The sequence below is a fragment of the Desmodus rotundus genome, chromosome 2, assembly GCF_022682495.2.
Source record: "Desmodus rotundus isolate HL8 chromosome 2, HLdesRot8A.1, whole genome shotgun sequence".
Classification (NCBI taxonomy): domain Eukaryota; kingdom Metazoa; phylum Chordata; class Mammalia; order Chiroptera; family Phyllostomidae; genus Desmodus; species Desmodus rotundus.
The window spans coordinates 167,170,870-167,187,735 of NC_071388.1; the positions used below are offsets into that span (position 1 = coordinate 167,170,870).

A 16,866-nucleotide genomic window follows, 5' to 3' on the forward strand; every position below is an offset into this window, starting at 1 on the left:
GGCTAAACAGATAAAAATAGACAGATAGTTATTGTACTAAGTGCAAGTATGCTGAGTGTTCTGGGGACACAGAAGAAATGGGTGTAAACCCAGTGTGGATAGGAATAAACCTATGGAAGCTTCTTAGAAGTGGCAATGCACAGCTGAGTCCTGAAGGATGCACAGGAGTTGGCCTGGTGAAGAAGAAGCTTAAAGAGTCTGGGTGTTCCCTTTACAATATAGTATCTGTGGTCAAACTATTTAAAATAAAGCGATTAGTCAATGATAATCATTTCGTGAATATTTATACCATAATGCATACATGGAATTTCACTTTATCACCTATTATCCTGATATCTGATAATTCCAAATAGGTAGAGATGGAGATTAAAAAATATATGCCTTGTGAAAAATCTAACTGAAGGAAAAATAATAGCTATCTTCTACTGAGTAGCTAGCATGTACTGGACTTGTAATGAGGTCTTTTTAAAAATTAATTTGTCTAAACCTCACAAGCAGAGAGTTCTATTACTGTCTCTGCTGATAAACTGAGTAAGTAGCAGAGCCAGGGTTTGCATTCAATGCTGCCAGGTGCGTCGCGCTCTTAACCACTAAATGAAGTTTGGAATTAATTCCTCACTAGAAATACTTTCTTGTTTTCCTTTTATATAATTTGAAAGAATAGAGAAATACCTTCATTAATAATATTAGCTTAGATTTTCTTTTAGGGCCATGCTAAGCTGTTACACGTCTTGTATTGTAAGTTTTCCTTCGATTCTACAAGGATGAACCCATCACAAAATTTCTTGCTGGTCAGCACTGTTCTTCAGCGGAAAGTGCTTTCACATCCACCTCTTCATTTGCTTTTTTCCCTAGTGGCTATAGAAATCTACTTTAATAATGCATATTATTTTCTATAATCCCTTAACAGAACGTTGCATACTTAAATCTTTATGAGAGATTCCTGATATGGACTCAATTTAAAAAAACAACAACAACAACAAAGAAAACTTCATTTGTTAATAATTAGAATAGTAGTCAATGTCTAAATGTATTATACAAATCCAAAAACATATAAGAATTCTAGTATTCATTAAACAGTATGTTTCAAATAAGGTAATAGAAAACTCAAGTTCTTTCTTCCATTAAATCTGCTTCATTTGCAGGCTTCCTTCAAAAAGGAGTTGGATGCATGAAGGCCATTCGACTATGTTATTGCCTCCCCTTTCACATTCACTGACGTGGAGATCAGGCAGTGCTTCTCCCTCTCCCTGTCTTCACCGATAGCCAGTGTGACCATCATCCTCCATTATTCTGGAGATTGCCCCTTTTATGCTTTTTTTCAAGTTCTTATCTTTACACATATCCCCACTTTTTGACAACAAAACACAATGTCAGATACCATTATGTTTCCACTAATGTTTCCTTGTCACTTCTGTATTCTTCCAAGTCACAGGAAATAGCCAGCTCTACCCGAAAATAAAACAGAGGTCATTGCAGAAGCAATGACTTCCAAACTGTTTGCTAAATTTAGCTGTCCAATAATTTCCACTCTAATGAAAACTGTGAACTACAATTATAGAATGCTGAAACAGAACAGGACCTTAAAGGTCATTGAATCCAACCCTTGTTTTTCTGATGAGCCTATGGGGTCCTAGACATAGCCTAGGACTCTGTTGCTTAAAGCTACAGAGCTTGTGAATTGAAGAGATGGAACTTGAACTAAGATCTACTCAGCCGGTGGCAATGCTGTCCTCACTACACCACAGATGCTTGCTCAGCCAGCTATGATCAGTCTCACCTAACCAGGTATAACATATTATTGGCTGTGGCTTCCCTTCTGTGTCCATTCATCTATTTGGTGGCTGATTATAAAATAGCAAGTGTGTCTGAATTATAAGTTGCTGCAAGAAAAATGAAATGATTGCATACTCAAACCCTGCTCCCAACTCTGAAAACTTCCTGCTTTGTGTTCATCAATAATGAATGGCCCATCCTTGCAATACTCAGAGGGAGCTTACATTGCACTTTTGAACAGCCAGCTAGTAATGTACAGTGGATAGAGCCTTTCTTTCAAATCCCAGGGCGCAAGTCTATCAAGGCTAGCATTGCATTTTCAATTAGCTGCTGAGTGAAGGTTTGGCATGTGTATTAGTGAAGAGGCACACAATTAGTTTATTATTCTTTTCCGTATTGTGCTGAGAAGATCTGAGGGATTGGTGAGGAAGCAGTCAAGCCAGACATCACTGTGGATATTGAAGAGGGAGTTACTCAGACCACGGCATCTCCACTTGCTCGCTCTGGATTACAGCTATTTAAGCACTCTGTGTGGCTGGGTAGAGTGCGCCTGAGGAAACACACTCAAGACCCCACTTGGGGTTAGTCTTTCTGAGCCCTTCAAGTCTCTAACTACTTCTCGTCATTACCATGGAGCCCAACAGTCCCAAAAAGATACAGTTTGCTGTGCCTTTATTCCAGAGTCAGATTGCACCCGAAGCGGCAGAGCAGGTAAGCCAATTTGGGTGGGGCCCAGTTATATAAAGTAACACGGGCATACATTCTTGTTATTAATCGAAAGCTTCTCATGGCTTTCCAGGATATGTGAATGAGAAATAAATTGGTTTCCATATACGTTTGTATTTGAGTTGCACTGGGGGACTGTTGGTTAAAATGCAGCATTTCATGTGATACAACATTAGCACCTGTTAGGGAAAAATGGTTATTATATTAATGATCAGATTTGGATCCAAAAATATGTTTGCTTTTGCTTATTAAAATAACAGGTTCAACATTTAGAGAAACTTAAAAAATTCTAAAAATTAACAACATTCTATTTCATTATTTATCAAATAAAAAGACTCAGTTAACAAAGCATTAAATCTTGGAATTATTTCAGATTATAGACTTAATATTTTATTTAAATGTTTTTCATTGTTTATACAGAAGAGTAATTATAGTACATGTAATGTATGATAGATAGGATTTCTATGTATAATTCAAAACACATTTTATTCAGATATTAAAAATAGTATTTTAACATTTCCTTGATTCCTTTGTCATGTATAATATGTCTATATGCCTGTATTTCTCTCTTTCTCTGTCTCTCTCATGTGTGATTGGTTTACATTTGTATTAATTTTCATATTCGGATTTACTTAGATTCTTGATGCAATGGAACCACTTAAAAGGTCATTTGTAGTAATAGCGTAGCAATGGAGAGGCAAAAGCAAATCAATTTACTTTGGGGTCATCAAACTAATTCACTAATTTTTTAAAACCTAAATTTTCCCCGAATCTTTTTCCAAACAGTACATACAAAGTTTTAAAAATATTCTTAAATCTGATAACTTTCTCGGAGTTTGATCATCTGAAGTAGGTTCACCCACACTGGAGCCAAGTAAATACAGCCTTGAACGTGTGTCTGTGTTGAATGGGGCGTTGGTTCTATCTTGGGCAAAGTGTCACTGGTAAATTTTGTCTACTATCCAACTGCCATGTATTTTAGGAATTTACTTATATATTTAAGGAATCAAGGACACATTAGAGATTCTGATTATGATATGTTTCTATCACTCTTAAATTAAGAAAAAAACCCCACACCAAACCTATTACTTTTCAATGAATTTTATATTATCATAAGATCCATATTTATTCTTTATTTGTTGATTTATTCTAAATATTATACTGGAAAATGAGAAAAGCTTATACTATTAATTAAAATAAAAAACTCATGCTGTTAAATTTAACCTGCTAGAGATTTGAGTTTTCTAAGCCTCTCTCTTAGAAATAAGGGCAATGGATCTTGAAAATGTCATCAATATTATGAGGCTCCAAGAGAGACATTAAAATTAGCAAGTCATCCCTGTACCTTTGATGCATATTAATTTTCAGTGGCAGCATTCAATTATAATCCAACTAATTCTTTCCTGTGGAAATGTAGCTTTTTGATCAACATCAGTGATACTCACTCATATATGACAGTTCTACTGTCTGATTTCCTACACTTCAAAGTAAAGTTAGTGAGCACCCACTCTGTGCTCTGCAGATACTTGCTTTTGTGTGTTGGGAACAGGTGAGGATGAAACAGCTTTGCAAGCTGTAGGGTAACCTGGAGCTTTGACTCTCACTGGGCCTTTGTTGTTCACAGATCAGGAAAAGAAGACCTACACCTGCATCACTTGTGATTGTCAATGAACATAACCCCCCAGGTAAAGGTGCATGTTGTGTTTCCCACTGATGGAACAGAATAGAATTGTTAGGAGAACATCACAGAGCATGCCATTGCCAAAAGATTTCAATTCCGGGTTTCAGTTAGCAATAATCTAACGTTTGTCTATACAAGGGAACATAAATAAAACCAGAAATAAATATTATAGAAACTGCCTCAGCACATAGCCTGCTTTTCCTCTAGAATGACACATGGGTGATGATATGCTATGAAATGTTTTGGGAGCATTCACTGGCATGTGTTCAACTGTTGGTAGAGAATTAGGTTCAGTGCTTACTAATGAGGCTGGTGGGAAGTTGTTTAATTAGGTTTCAAGCTCAAATTATAGCTCTTGAGATGCTTATATCTTTACAGAATAGCTTTTTTAAATTTATTTATGAAAGGTTGTCATGGGGTGGGCAGTGAGCCAGCATTGGCTATAATTTGCTGCTGATGTCATCTCTGAATAATGCAATTGTCAAGTAACCAGATCAATTTTCATCACTGTCCATTTGAGAGCCATTCTGAAGGATTGCATCCATTTGTTGAGGTTTTATTTTCCACTTCCCATAAAAAGTAAACCTGATTCTTATTCCTGATAAAGGACTATGATCTGTAATATGCAAACATTATTTACTACCTGAATGGAGGTGATTGTAATCTCATATTTAAGTGCTGTTTCTAGGTACAAATAAAGCAAGACAGCAAAGGTCATGGTATTAACTTGTAACCAGGCAGGACTTGGTGTTGGGTTTTTGTGTGTACTAACAAAAAGGGTGGAAAAAAGAAGTTTGAATAATGGAAGCATAAGTCTAAGTATAGGTTGTAGTAAATGATCCATTATGAGAATATCAGGGCAAAATCGTCTGACTTTTTCAGATTCCTTTCTTATTAGAGAAACACACATAAGAAAAAAAGTGAAATTCTAATAGAAGTTTCATCATTAAGCCAAAATATAAGAAGGTGTTCAGGTGATAAAAAACAAATAAACAAATTTATTCCTGCTGAAAGTAAAGAATTGTAATTTGATCCTCTATCTTTAAAGTGTTATAGCATTTAAAAATTATTTTCAAATATACTATCTCCCTTAAAATGTTAACTTATATTTGGATGAATAAGACATGCAAATGGTATGTGCTCACATTTTACAAATAAATACAATAAAGTAAACATAATAATGAAATCTCAGATAGAAGGTAATTTTAGAGCAATTTGTCATCAATGCCTCTGCTCACAGTGGCAGACTTTTCCATAACGTCCTAGAACTCACCTCCATGTGCCAACTTTGAAAAGGATTGGCCAACTTGATTTCTCGGTGTCCTCTGACTACCAAAGAGCAGCTTTCTGGATTCTGCAGGCGTCACTGTGTGAGCAAAGCGCAGCCACGGAACCTTTGTGGCTCTCATTTCAGCTCCCAAAATAGTAACTACCGCTTCTTGTATGCCAAATATTTGCCATTTACAGATGAGGAAAGTGGCTATCAGAGCGGTGAAGTGATTTTTGCAGAAGTTTTTCCACTACAAGTTACAGATTACACAGATAATTCTGTTTCTAGAGCCCACGCATTTCCTATGGCATGATTCTGGCCCTGCAAATTTCAGTTTGCATTACATAGTGAAGGCACTGTAAATGTAAGTGGGCATTCAGGTCCTGCTGACAAGGAAACCCAAACATTAAATAAGTCCTTTTTCTAGACCACTTAGCTTAGTAGATTAGGAATTATATTTTCATATCCTTGTGAACAAAATTTAGGTTTTCTCTGGACTCGTTTTCTAACCAGATCTCCTAATCAGTAGATGGCGTTGTACTGTGTCCCTTATTGACTGTCATTTTCTTTTCTCATAAGTAAGCACCTTGGGAGAGAGCTCAGACGCACAGAGCATCTCACAGAGAACTATGTGGTTTTAGTAGTGTCATCTCTCTGTATCTTCATCCTTCTTGTGGAAATTAGGTTAGCTTACAAGAGACGGATCAGCCTTTGACTGTGTATAGCACTGTGTACGGCAACCAGAGATTTTTGGACTAATGATGGGTTGTTGCAGCAAAAAAACCAAATGCCTAAACAGGTTTTTTTTTTTTTTTCAGTAAAAATGATCTAGAACCATGATTACTAAACAAATAAGTCTAAGGACCCAGCAAACAAACAGATGTCAACGAAAGAATGCCATACCAAACCCAACCAACCCTGGATACTGGTTTTTATTAGCCATGTGTTCCTGAGTAAGGAACAGTATCTCCAAGCTTGATTTTCTCATCTGTAAAATAGGGATTATAAAGTCCATCCTTTCTACTTCACAGGATTGTTGTAATTATTGAAAGAACTAATGTAAACACTCTTTAAAAATTGCAAAGTACAACAAATGTTAGGTGTCATTAGCTTATGTGTTCTGGAATATAAACTTTGCACATGATATTTAAGATTTAAGAAATAAAAAGTAGAACAGATTCTTCATAATTTCATGTGTACTAAATATTTCTGCCCTACCCACCAATTGTTTATGTTCCAAATATTATCTGAACACTATCAAACAAGATAAATAAGAACAACAACAAACCTCATTAAGTGTTAAATGGCTTTTTTGAAGCAATTGTTTCTTCTAGCTCTCAAAAGCAATGTGTTCTTTCACGAATGAAAATTGTTTGCAGCTTTAAATCTTGGCAAACTAAATAAATCTCTTTAATTTATTGAAATTGCCCAGGAAACAAGTGAGCATTCTTGAAATTACCTATCATTAGTGTTCTTTAAAACCCCTGAAAAAAACCTTTCTTTATTGTCAATTAATGAAGCAAAGATAATTAAATTTCCCAAGTAGACATAATTAACAAACACTTTTAATTCATATGATTAGATTGCTGTATTGCAATCTTTGTTAAATGAGCTAGACATAGCTAAATTTTTAACCTTTTCAAGAGTTTGCTGAAGTAGTCAGTTATAAAACAATATTTGAAATGACGGTTTAATGTTAACTTTATAAATACATATGCATTCTGTTTATATTTGATAGAGGAGAAATAGAACAGAAAAATATATGTACATGTAAATCTAGATTACTTGATGCTAGTTCATCTATGTTTGTCTAAACACACAGATGAGGCAGGCACCTGATTGGTCAGATTCCAGGAGCAACAAAATGCCCCCTCAATCCCTTTCGAACCAGTGGCCTAGAATTCTCAGCAATAGAAGCACTACAGAAACGGATATGTAACCTGTTAAAGATATCTCGCTCTCTGGCATAGATTAAGCAGTTTAACTCAGAATAATGGGAAACAGGACTAGCATGTCTCAATTGAAGACATCATACCTACAAAAATTTAATAGCAAAGGGTGTGTGTTTAGGGTGGAGAAGGCGAAGAACTATGTGTTTGCTGCTAGGAATGACTCTGAACAGCCAGAGGCAGTAAGAAGACACTGAAAACTTGAGATGCAGGGGGGTAGAGAAGCACCAAAGAAACTTTTCATCTTTTTAAAAATGTTTTCTGGGGTAAACAGTGTGAATGCCTTGCAGAAAACTGCTTATTTTTCTGTGTTTCCTGTTCATCTTTTGTTAAGGGCCTACTTATGATAAGCTTTCTGAGGCTGTACAGTGGAGCCTCACTGTCTATTCTTGTAATGTGGGCTCTTTGCTTTAATTCTTGGATAATCTGCAGTTAATTAGTTTGGTTTTTACATTTTTTTTATTTAGAGGGATGTCTACACATAAATCTTCTCTATTTAGAAATAAATGGCAATGCCATTTTCTGTAATTTATTTCATCACATTTCTAGATTTACTTAATTAAACACACTTGAATTTAAGGAGACTTGTGAGGAACTATATATTTTATTACCAGTATTAGAAATCTAGAATTGGAGAACTTCAGAAAATACCTCATCTAGTCACACATCTTCACGGAAGATATATAAATCAGCCCAAGTCCCAGAAACTCACTCCGTTTTACATATCTCAGACAAAAATCCATAGTTACCCCTAGTTCTCAATTCCAGATACAATAATTTCAGGTGTTAGAAAATAGTTTCTTACACTAAACTTGAGTCATGCCACACTTTATTCTAAAGTAACTATTTACTCTCTTCAATAAAGATTTACTCACTCACTTTTACAATACATAACAGTAGTCTTTATCATTTTCTTCTCTGGATGAGTATTCCCAGGCCTCTCTATGGTTATAATGAACTGTATCCAAATTCTCCTGGTCTGTCAGCCTTTGGAGCCCAGAGCTGTACTCGATCTTCCAGTAAACAGCCAGCCTAGACCAGGCCTTCCGAGTATTCAGGTTTGTGGCATCTGTTCTTTTCCACTTACGGTTAAGCAGAGACAATGTGGTTGCAATTAAATTTAATGGACCTGATGCCTGTTAAACGTGAGGGAACCAAAAAAGGTCTGGAGCTTAGTGAAATTTGGGTAAGTACCCAGGAGTTTCGGCATCATTCAAAATCTTGTTGTACATCTAAAAATTGGAACCAGAAATACAATGTAAAATGGTTGGGAACAGTATTTATTGAACTTTCTATTGCAGCCCAAATTTGGGGAGATTGACTTTCTCTTTGTTTTAGCTCCAAATAATCTTAGAAATGAGGAATAAAAACAAAAGCCTTTTCTTATATGGATCAGGATCCTAAAAGTAGTTAATATGAGACATATGAATTAAATATCTCACTAGTTCCCTTCAACCTTGATAGTAAGTCCAGTTAATAGGAAGAAGTGGACTTTCCAATGGATTGTGCTAGGCCACTCTACAAACTGAAAAAGAATCCACAGTGAACTCTGGATGCAGCATTTGACTTTCTAAATGAAGCTGGCATTTTAGAACCCTGGCACTAGGGTAACTAATGAGGTTTTGAAGGCTCTACATGTATAATCCTGAGACGTCAGACGATAGCTAGAGAATATTGCTGGACTCAGACTGAGTTGTTCAAAACAGAGAGGCTCCAGGAAATTCTGACGATGGGAAGTTTTGCTGGGGCAACAAAGTTAAAGTGGAGATTCCTTTCCAGTATGAAGGCATTCATAGGCACACAATATTTCTTTTCATGGAAACCCTCACCATAACAAAATGAATGATTTGTGATTGAAGGCAATGTGCACCCCAAGTGCAAGCTCTAGAAATCACACTGAGGATTTGGATCCTTAAGGATGGGTAAGACATCTTCAGGCCAGACCTGGCGATGCCTGTTAGCCTTGGGGAACTCCAATCAATGTATTAAAGTAAAAGCTGTAATGGATCCAAAATCTAGACAGTTTTGTTTCATTTTAGGTTTTCTCATCTTCTCTGGGAATGTGGTTGTAATTCATTCTGAACCACAATCCTTGTTGATTGTTTGGCAATTATTTTGCCTTCTCAGTATTAATGAGAGTATAAAACAAAGAAATACCAGTGTTTGAAGACCATTCAAGAGTCAACTGATATCGATTTCTAAGGAATTTCAGAAAAACCTGATTTTTCTCCTCAGCATTTATTTCTTCAAGTTATTTAATGCCAAACCATGCTGAACAACGCAAAGACAAGTGATGCGTGCAGCTCTCAGAGGTTCATGTAGTATGTGATTGACTGATTGATTTTCCCATAACTATTTAATCTGTTCAAATAGCCCAATCAATTGGAATAGTCATGAGCCAAAGATTAGGTTCTAGTTCTTAGTAATGAAAAAAATTTGTTATACTATAAGGAACTAATCTACTCCTCAGATAAATGGAAGAAGATGAAAGGGCCAATTATAAAACTATGAGAGAATTTTACTTTATTTCAGCAAGATTACTACTTGTGTTCATTTTGAATAAGATCATATACTTTTCACCTTTATTTTGATTTTAATTAGAAATAGTTTAGTCTAATATGACAGAATGGTGGTAGAATCAATTCACTTCATTTTTCTTGGTCTCTCTTTTTCTACTTGTGGTGGATATAATATATGAAAATAACGTACAGAGGCAGTGTTGTAGTAAAGCACTGGCTTTGGAGTAAGTCCAGGGTTCAAATGCCAGCTTTGCCAGTTACTGGTGGTGATACATTAGATGTGTACCTAACCTCTATGGGCTTAGTTTCCTCCTTTCTCAAGTAGAATATTGAGCTGTGAGACAAGGCATAGCATAGTGCCTGCGATCAAGTAATGCTGAAGACATGCAATCTCCCTGTGTCATATGTGCTGAGAAAAGCTGAGTTCTCCTACAGCCTGCATTTCTTATTGTTAGATGGCTCAGCTCTTTTCCAATCTTGACTGCATTAGGCAGTGTCAAACAGTGTCCCCAAGAGATAGGTTTTTTTGATAAGATGACAAATGTACCGTACTTCCTAATTTGTCAAGATAAGAATACACAGGAAGTTTCTATATATCTAATACTGTGGTATTTGTTCAAGTGAGTATGTTTACAAATATAATTCCTATGAAATATGAGCCCTTTAGAGTTGTTAAAGTAAGCATTACATTGACATCTATAAAGTTATGAAAATAATATTGAAAGCATTAAAGATGTTGGTGGCAAGTTTGCCTTGACCAAAAGTGAAATTCATATTCTAATAGTATGTGCAAAAAGGGAAGGCTGAGTATTGAGTATAAAATCCTTTGGAGACATCTATCAAATGCTCATTTTAATTGTTCATGTCTGATCCCATTCTATTTGCTCCCCCTTCCTTCCATACACCACTTCTGTGCTACATTCTGGATAAGCTTTCTTTCTTTGGCTCCTTTGTTTGGTTCTTTGCCAGCTCTTAAGACTAAGTCTAGACTTGCTCATTTGTGTAAATCTGTCTCCCTGTTTTCCACCAATTTCTCTTATTTAAAATGTCACATGAGACTCACTTACATTTCAAAAGTTTTCCCTGACTAATCCGACCCATTATCTGGTTTTGCTATTCCAATACATTCCATCCACTCTCAACTCTTGATGCCATTTATTGGTTTGTACATTCAATTCAATTCAATAAATATTTATCTAGTTCTTATACTGAATCCTCCAGGAATATGTCATGCAGGTAGCAGAGAATAATATGTCTGAAAGAACCAGGGTGCAATTGTAATAATAGAAATTGCACCTTCTCAGACAATGCTAAGATTAATTCTGGCCAAGACACGAAGGCAATTATTTGTCATGTGCACTAGTCTATAAAGCATTTGTATGACTCATTTTGATCTTTTTACTTCAAGCTTTTAAGGATTGGGATCAGAGCTAAAGTTTTAACTATTTATTTCAAACAAACAAAGTAGGTATATCTATACAAACTGGCAGAGTGAATATCTAGTAGAGTAGATATCAGATGCCCATGTTGTTAAATTTAAATAGTTAAAAAATATATCCTTAAATCTAATGGCCATCCATCAAACTTTTTGAGCACCTGCTCTGATTAAGGCACAGTGCTAGGTCCTCTAGGGGATGAAATAGGTGACACCATTTCTACCCTCATGGAGAAACCTACGTGAGACATATTTGTCATTTAACACATGTATATTGATAGTAAAACCAACAGCTTGTAGCAAAAATACAAAACATAATTTAGTACAGAAATGTCTACTGCAGAACATGTTGGGGGATTAGATTATAATGTTGTAAAGCACAGTGCAAATATTGGATGCTTGATAAGTGGTAAATATTTTTCAGGGGAGGCAGGCATGTAGTACCTAGGAGTAGAAGTATTAACTCACTCAGGCCTGGGTATGGATCTCAGTGGGCTGCTTCCTACCTGTATTATCCCTGGAAGGTGGCTGATCCTCCTAAGCTCCACTAAGTGAGAAAGCTAGGTTCACGTGACTCTGAAATGCATGTTTTCCCCCAACACCACCATATTTCCTAAATATAAAATATATCCATTAGAAAGAAGGCTATTCTGTCTTCACTGAATAAATAGATGTGCATTTTGGGGTCTGCATGATAATGCACATGGACCACATCCTTGTCAGCTCTCTTGGGGAGCTCAAGGGCATATTCAATCTTAAATTTAAGATTAAAAAAGTTTCTAACAGCTTTTTCTAAGTGTTTCTAGTACATAGTCATATTCAAGAAAAATAATAAATTAGTGATTCTTGGCAACCTCTAACAATAACAACAAAAAAATCTAGCCATGCTATGTGATTAATGGAGAAGAGTTATTTCCATAATTCTTTATTTTAGAACTGCTCAGGAGCAAGCCTGAAAGTTTTGGGATTTTCTCCGATCCTTTTCTAGTCATGACTTTGACCCAATAGTGATCTGGCACTGTTCCAACAATTTCAGGCACATTTGGTCACATAATTTACCAAGGGCTTAAAGTAAAGTGCCCTGGGGCCTAGGCAGGTGACACGTGAGTGCCCGGGTTCTGTGTAGGACATTGTGATGTGCCCTGTGGTCTATGTGGAGGATGCGAGCTTCATTGAAGCCTTTCAAGTTAAATAGACAAAACTACAAAGAAAGAAAAAAAATGGAGAAAACCAAGGGGGCGGTGGGATCAGGGGTGGGAGGTGGGGGTCACTGGGGTGGGGGGAATGGTGGGGGGGAATGGAGACAACTGTACTTGAACAACAGTAAAAAATAATGAAAAATAAAATTAAACATAAAAAAAGTTTAGCAAAAAGAATCCAAATATAGATTTTAAAAAAAAGAAAGAAAGAAAAAGACACTGAGGGATGGGGGCAGCAAGTGATGAGATTTTAGAGATGCTGAAAAATATCTTCCTAAATCAGTTTTCAACTACCTGCAATTCTCCCTTTTGACATTGTTATTATTGTTATTATATCTTCTAATATGTAAGTCCTCTGACCAGATGTAACCCACTGTCCCAGACAATTTAGAGAAGTAATCTACCTGGAGCTCAGAAACGGTGGAGCGAGAGGAATGTCCTGGAGCGAATGTCCCAGCTGCCAAGATTAGTGCCCTCAGAATGATCTCCTCCCCCCAAATTTGTTTGCTGTCACTTCCTCACACTGTCCCCTTCAGATCTTCCCCAATGTTTCGGGGGCACCCAACAATGTTGGAAATTGTTGCCTTTATATCTATGTCTCCTCTGTGCTGTGAGTACAAGATTATCTTTGAATTTAACTCAATGACTTTGTACCACTTAGAGTAATTTGATATGGAGACAATGATAATGCTTAACAAAGCCGTGAAATAAGCTGCCAAAGTCTGCACCATCCGGGGAGATGCACTGACAGGCTGGTTGGAGTATGACTGCGCTCTGACCTTGGCAATAGTGCTGACGAAAGTATGATGTGTGAACTAGGAAGATCTAGGAAATGTGTGATCTTTCCATGTTACATTGTCTGAGGGCAATTTTCAATCATTATAGAGAACATTTTTCAGAATCACATTCTTGATGCATATCCACTGATATGCAATACTATTGACCTGCTTATAAAAATGACCTGAGTGCACAAAATAGAAGAAGAATAGTTATTTTGGAATTTAATTTTAGAGTAATTTGTCTCAGTGATGCAACACTATTTTATGCTTTTAGTGTTGTCTGATGAAAAACAGACTATTAGAAAACATATACACATATTACATGTACAAACACATGTACACATTCATATATAATTCAAATACCCAACTATGTGTAAAAATATGACAGGTTACCCATCTACTCCCGTTAAGCCATCTGATTTATAAGAAGTCTAGGACCTAAGAAAGTGTCTAGACTTCAGGTTATAAATGGAATAAAACTAATAATAATAATAATTTAAACTTTTAAGCCTTTGAATTTAAGACCAATAGGTCAAAATTTAATCACAAAATTTGAAAAACATATAAAAACATTGAAATGACTGGCATAGATTCAAGTAGTGAGATTTATTAAATTATTTTTATATCAGAAATGTATTTCAAAAATAAGTTGCATTTATTAAATAGCAATTGCTTTAAGGCTATTTTCTCATTTGCCTGGGTTTTCTATGCCCATTTTCATAATTCATGAATATCGTAAGTATGATAATTACATATAGAAAGTTTCTCCTCCACCACCTGAAAGTCAGTGTCTAACTGATATATGTCATCCAATTTAAAAATCAACATTTTAACTACTGACCTCAGCGTTTCTGTCAATGGTATCCCCATTCTTCTAATTACTGAACCACACAACCTTGGAATTACATCTATCAATGGCTTTTCTGCTGATTCTATTATACAGGATGAAAGTATCTTGCCATATTTTTACTAGCTGCTCAGTCTCGGACACTACTGCCTTATTTCAAAACCATATAGTAACTTCCAAACTGCTTTTCCATGACTGGAACAGTGGGAGGGGGCTGTGTGTGGAACTAAGGGCCCTAGCCTTAGAATCAGTGAACATGGTGTGACTGTCGGTTTGTGAGTTTTACCATCCAGTTCCATGGAGCACAGGTCACAGTAAGTCCAGCCCTGAGTCTGCTGCTGGGATGGAGCAAGGTGACGTATGCTAACAAAACTACTGGTGGTGGATTTTTTCTTGCCCCTCTCTGGGTTATGTAAGAGGCCTTGGCAGACTTAATTATATCATGGTTGATTGACTAGGGAAGATTTACTTTTCATAATTGGTTTGCTATGACCTTTAATTTGTCTTCTATAATTTACCTGTCCTTGCTTTCAATTAACTATAATAAGGCACATGAGGTCTTCTCATGAAGAGCTCATATAAATAATGGTTCATCATAATCTGTACATCCTTCATATTTCTTGCTTTAAGTCACTCTGTCTATGGAGCCTTTATTACACAAATTATCGATAATTGTGCTACAGCTGAGATTTAACTAAAGGAAAGAAATGAATAGAGCAAAGAAAAATAATTGTGTTAGATTATGGTTAACATCACTGCCTTACTATTTTTCTCTTTCCTCATTTATTTTTGGCTGAGGCTTCTAAAGCTGGATGCAGGAACCTTGCTCATTTGCCATAGGTACATTCTTATTTTGGAAGCAGCTTTTTTCCATTTGTGCAGGGACTTCTGATCCAGCAGGACAGACCTAGACTCCATGTGCTTTTCAAAGCTCTCCAAGGATTATCCACTGTCACTTCCTGGATCCTAAGTCCCGCCCACTTGGCCAATGATTAAAGATTCTCAAGAAACAATGCCTGAAACCCACTCACCATCGCATTTCAGTGCAGAAAAATGTCATGAATGATTGAGCTAAAATGGCTCATCTCAAACTCTGCCACAGGTCCTTTTATGTGATGAGTAGCCCAGAACTCCTACTTTACTGAGCCAATAAAGGGCTTAGCTGGAGTCAAGGCCAACACCAGCTATACTATTTATGCAGATAGTTTCAGTATGAGGAACATACTAAAGTATATTTTGGAATACATTTAGGACATACAAGACAAAAATATCTTTAGGCTACAAATAAAACAATTTAAAAATAAAATAAGCTCAAAGGCAAATTTAAGAGGGTTAACAGTAATGTATCTTACCTTTCATAGTTTTATAGTTTGCAAATCTATTTTACCTACAATACACATCCTCAAAAATGCTGTAAATGTCTGGTATGACATCAAACAGAACTTAATGTGGCCAAGTTACAAGTTACAATGTTCACAGTATTTTATGTCAATTTATTTGACATAAAATAAATTGAGAAGCCATAGAATATGACTTTCTACTCCAAATTTCACATTTTAAGGAACATATACAAACTGAAGTTAAGCAAGGCAAAGCAAAAATAAAAACAATTAAAATATTGTTTGTATATATCATCAGATTCATGTTTTAATTAATAATGTAATTATTATATAATAATGAGTAAGATCCTTTTTCTGAAAGTAGAATATTTGAATTTTATTTTTTATTAATAATTTCAGTTGAATGTTTTGATGAAAGGAAAAAATGACTAAGACTAAAAACACCAAAAGAACTGAAATACAAAATAATATTGGCTTTGAAGATTGTTCATTAATATGCTTCTTCCACTCCACCCAATCCCACCTCCCTCCCCCACCTCTACCCTCCCCCTTGATTTTGTCCTTGTGTCCTTTATAGTAGCCCCTGTAAACCCCTCTCCCCACTGTCCCCTCCCCACTCCCCTCTGACCTGATGAGGAGGTTTGCTCTTTTTGATGCATTATGCTTATGATTGGACAGGTCTAACTGTTAGAAAATTCTGCCTTATATCTAATTGAAATATCCTTCTTGTGTTGTTCAGCCGCTTATCTTGATGTATTCATCTAAATGATATTAGACAAAGTGTAATACTTCTTTCGAGATCCCTTCATATATTTGGGGATATATATCTTTTTTGCCCTCAGTTCTCATCAAAATTTTCAGTTACATTTAGCTTTACAATTATGATATGGTTTTCAGGTCTCACCATTCTGCTGCCCAGTGATACCCCAATTTTTCAGCCTAGTACCTAAATGGCACTCACTTAACAATTGGTTAGTTAGCATCTACTATAAATCAGGTAGTATGCTAAGTGGGAGGATTACATTGAAAGGTGATGGGGTTTGTGGGAGCAGAAATATCCGATACTTTAGAAGCACTCAATAGTAGCACATAACTGTTAGTAAAGGCTTAATGGAGGCAGAAAATTGTGCTGAAACCTGAAGAAAGAGCCAGGGGAGATTATTCAAGACGACAGAAAGAACAGGGACAAAGTCTCAGAGGCAGGGCAAGGCATTGCAGGTTCGAGGAACTGTATGAAGTCTAGGATGATGTAACATGGAGTGGCATCAGCTGGGGTGGAGATTAGGCAGGCACCATGTGGGGGACATTGTAAACATTTTAAAGGAGTTATGATTCGGAACCACAA

General features: G+C 36.2%; 1 protein-coding gene and 1 long non-coding RNA gene across 3 annotated transcripts in view; one reads left to right on the forward strand and one right to left on the reverse strand.

The window, feature by feature from the left end:
• Window positions 1–1,647: 1,647 nt before the first annotated feature.
• The window catches only part of PPP1R1C (protein phosphatase 1 regulatory inhibitor subunit 1C), a 127,675-nt gene continuing 112,456 nt past the window's right edge, over window positions 1,648–16,866 (forward strand). Inside the window, exons 1-2 of one of the 2 annotated variants that reach the window (XM_024561570.4) lie at window positions 1,648–2,487; window positions 4,127–4,187. In XM_024561570.4, coding sequence (XP_024417338.2) covers window positions 2,407–2,487; window positions 4,127–4,187 — 142 coding nt within the window. In that variant the 5' untranslated portion in view covers window positions 1,648–2,406. The remainder of the gene's footprint in view (window positions 2,488–4,126; window positions 4,188–16,866) is intronic. The other variant, XM_024561569.4, reaches the window with a different exon arrangement.
• Window positions 2,434–5,543, reverse strand: LOC123479828 (uncharacterized). Its single transcript, XR_006655584.2, has 2 exons — window positions 5,457–5,543; window positions 2,434–2,681 (listed from the first exon to the last, which is right to left on the reverse strand). It is a non-coding gene; the product is annotated as an uncharacterized lncRNA (long non-coding RNA).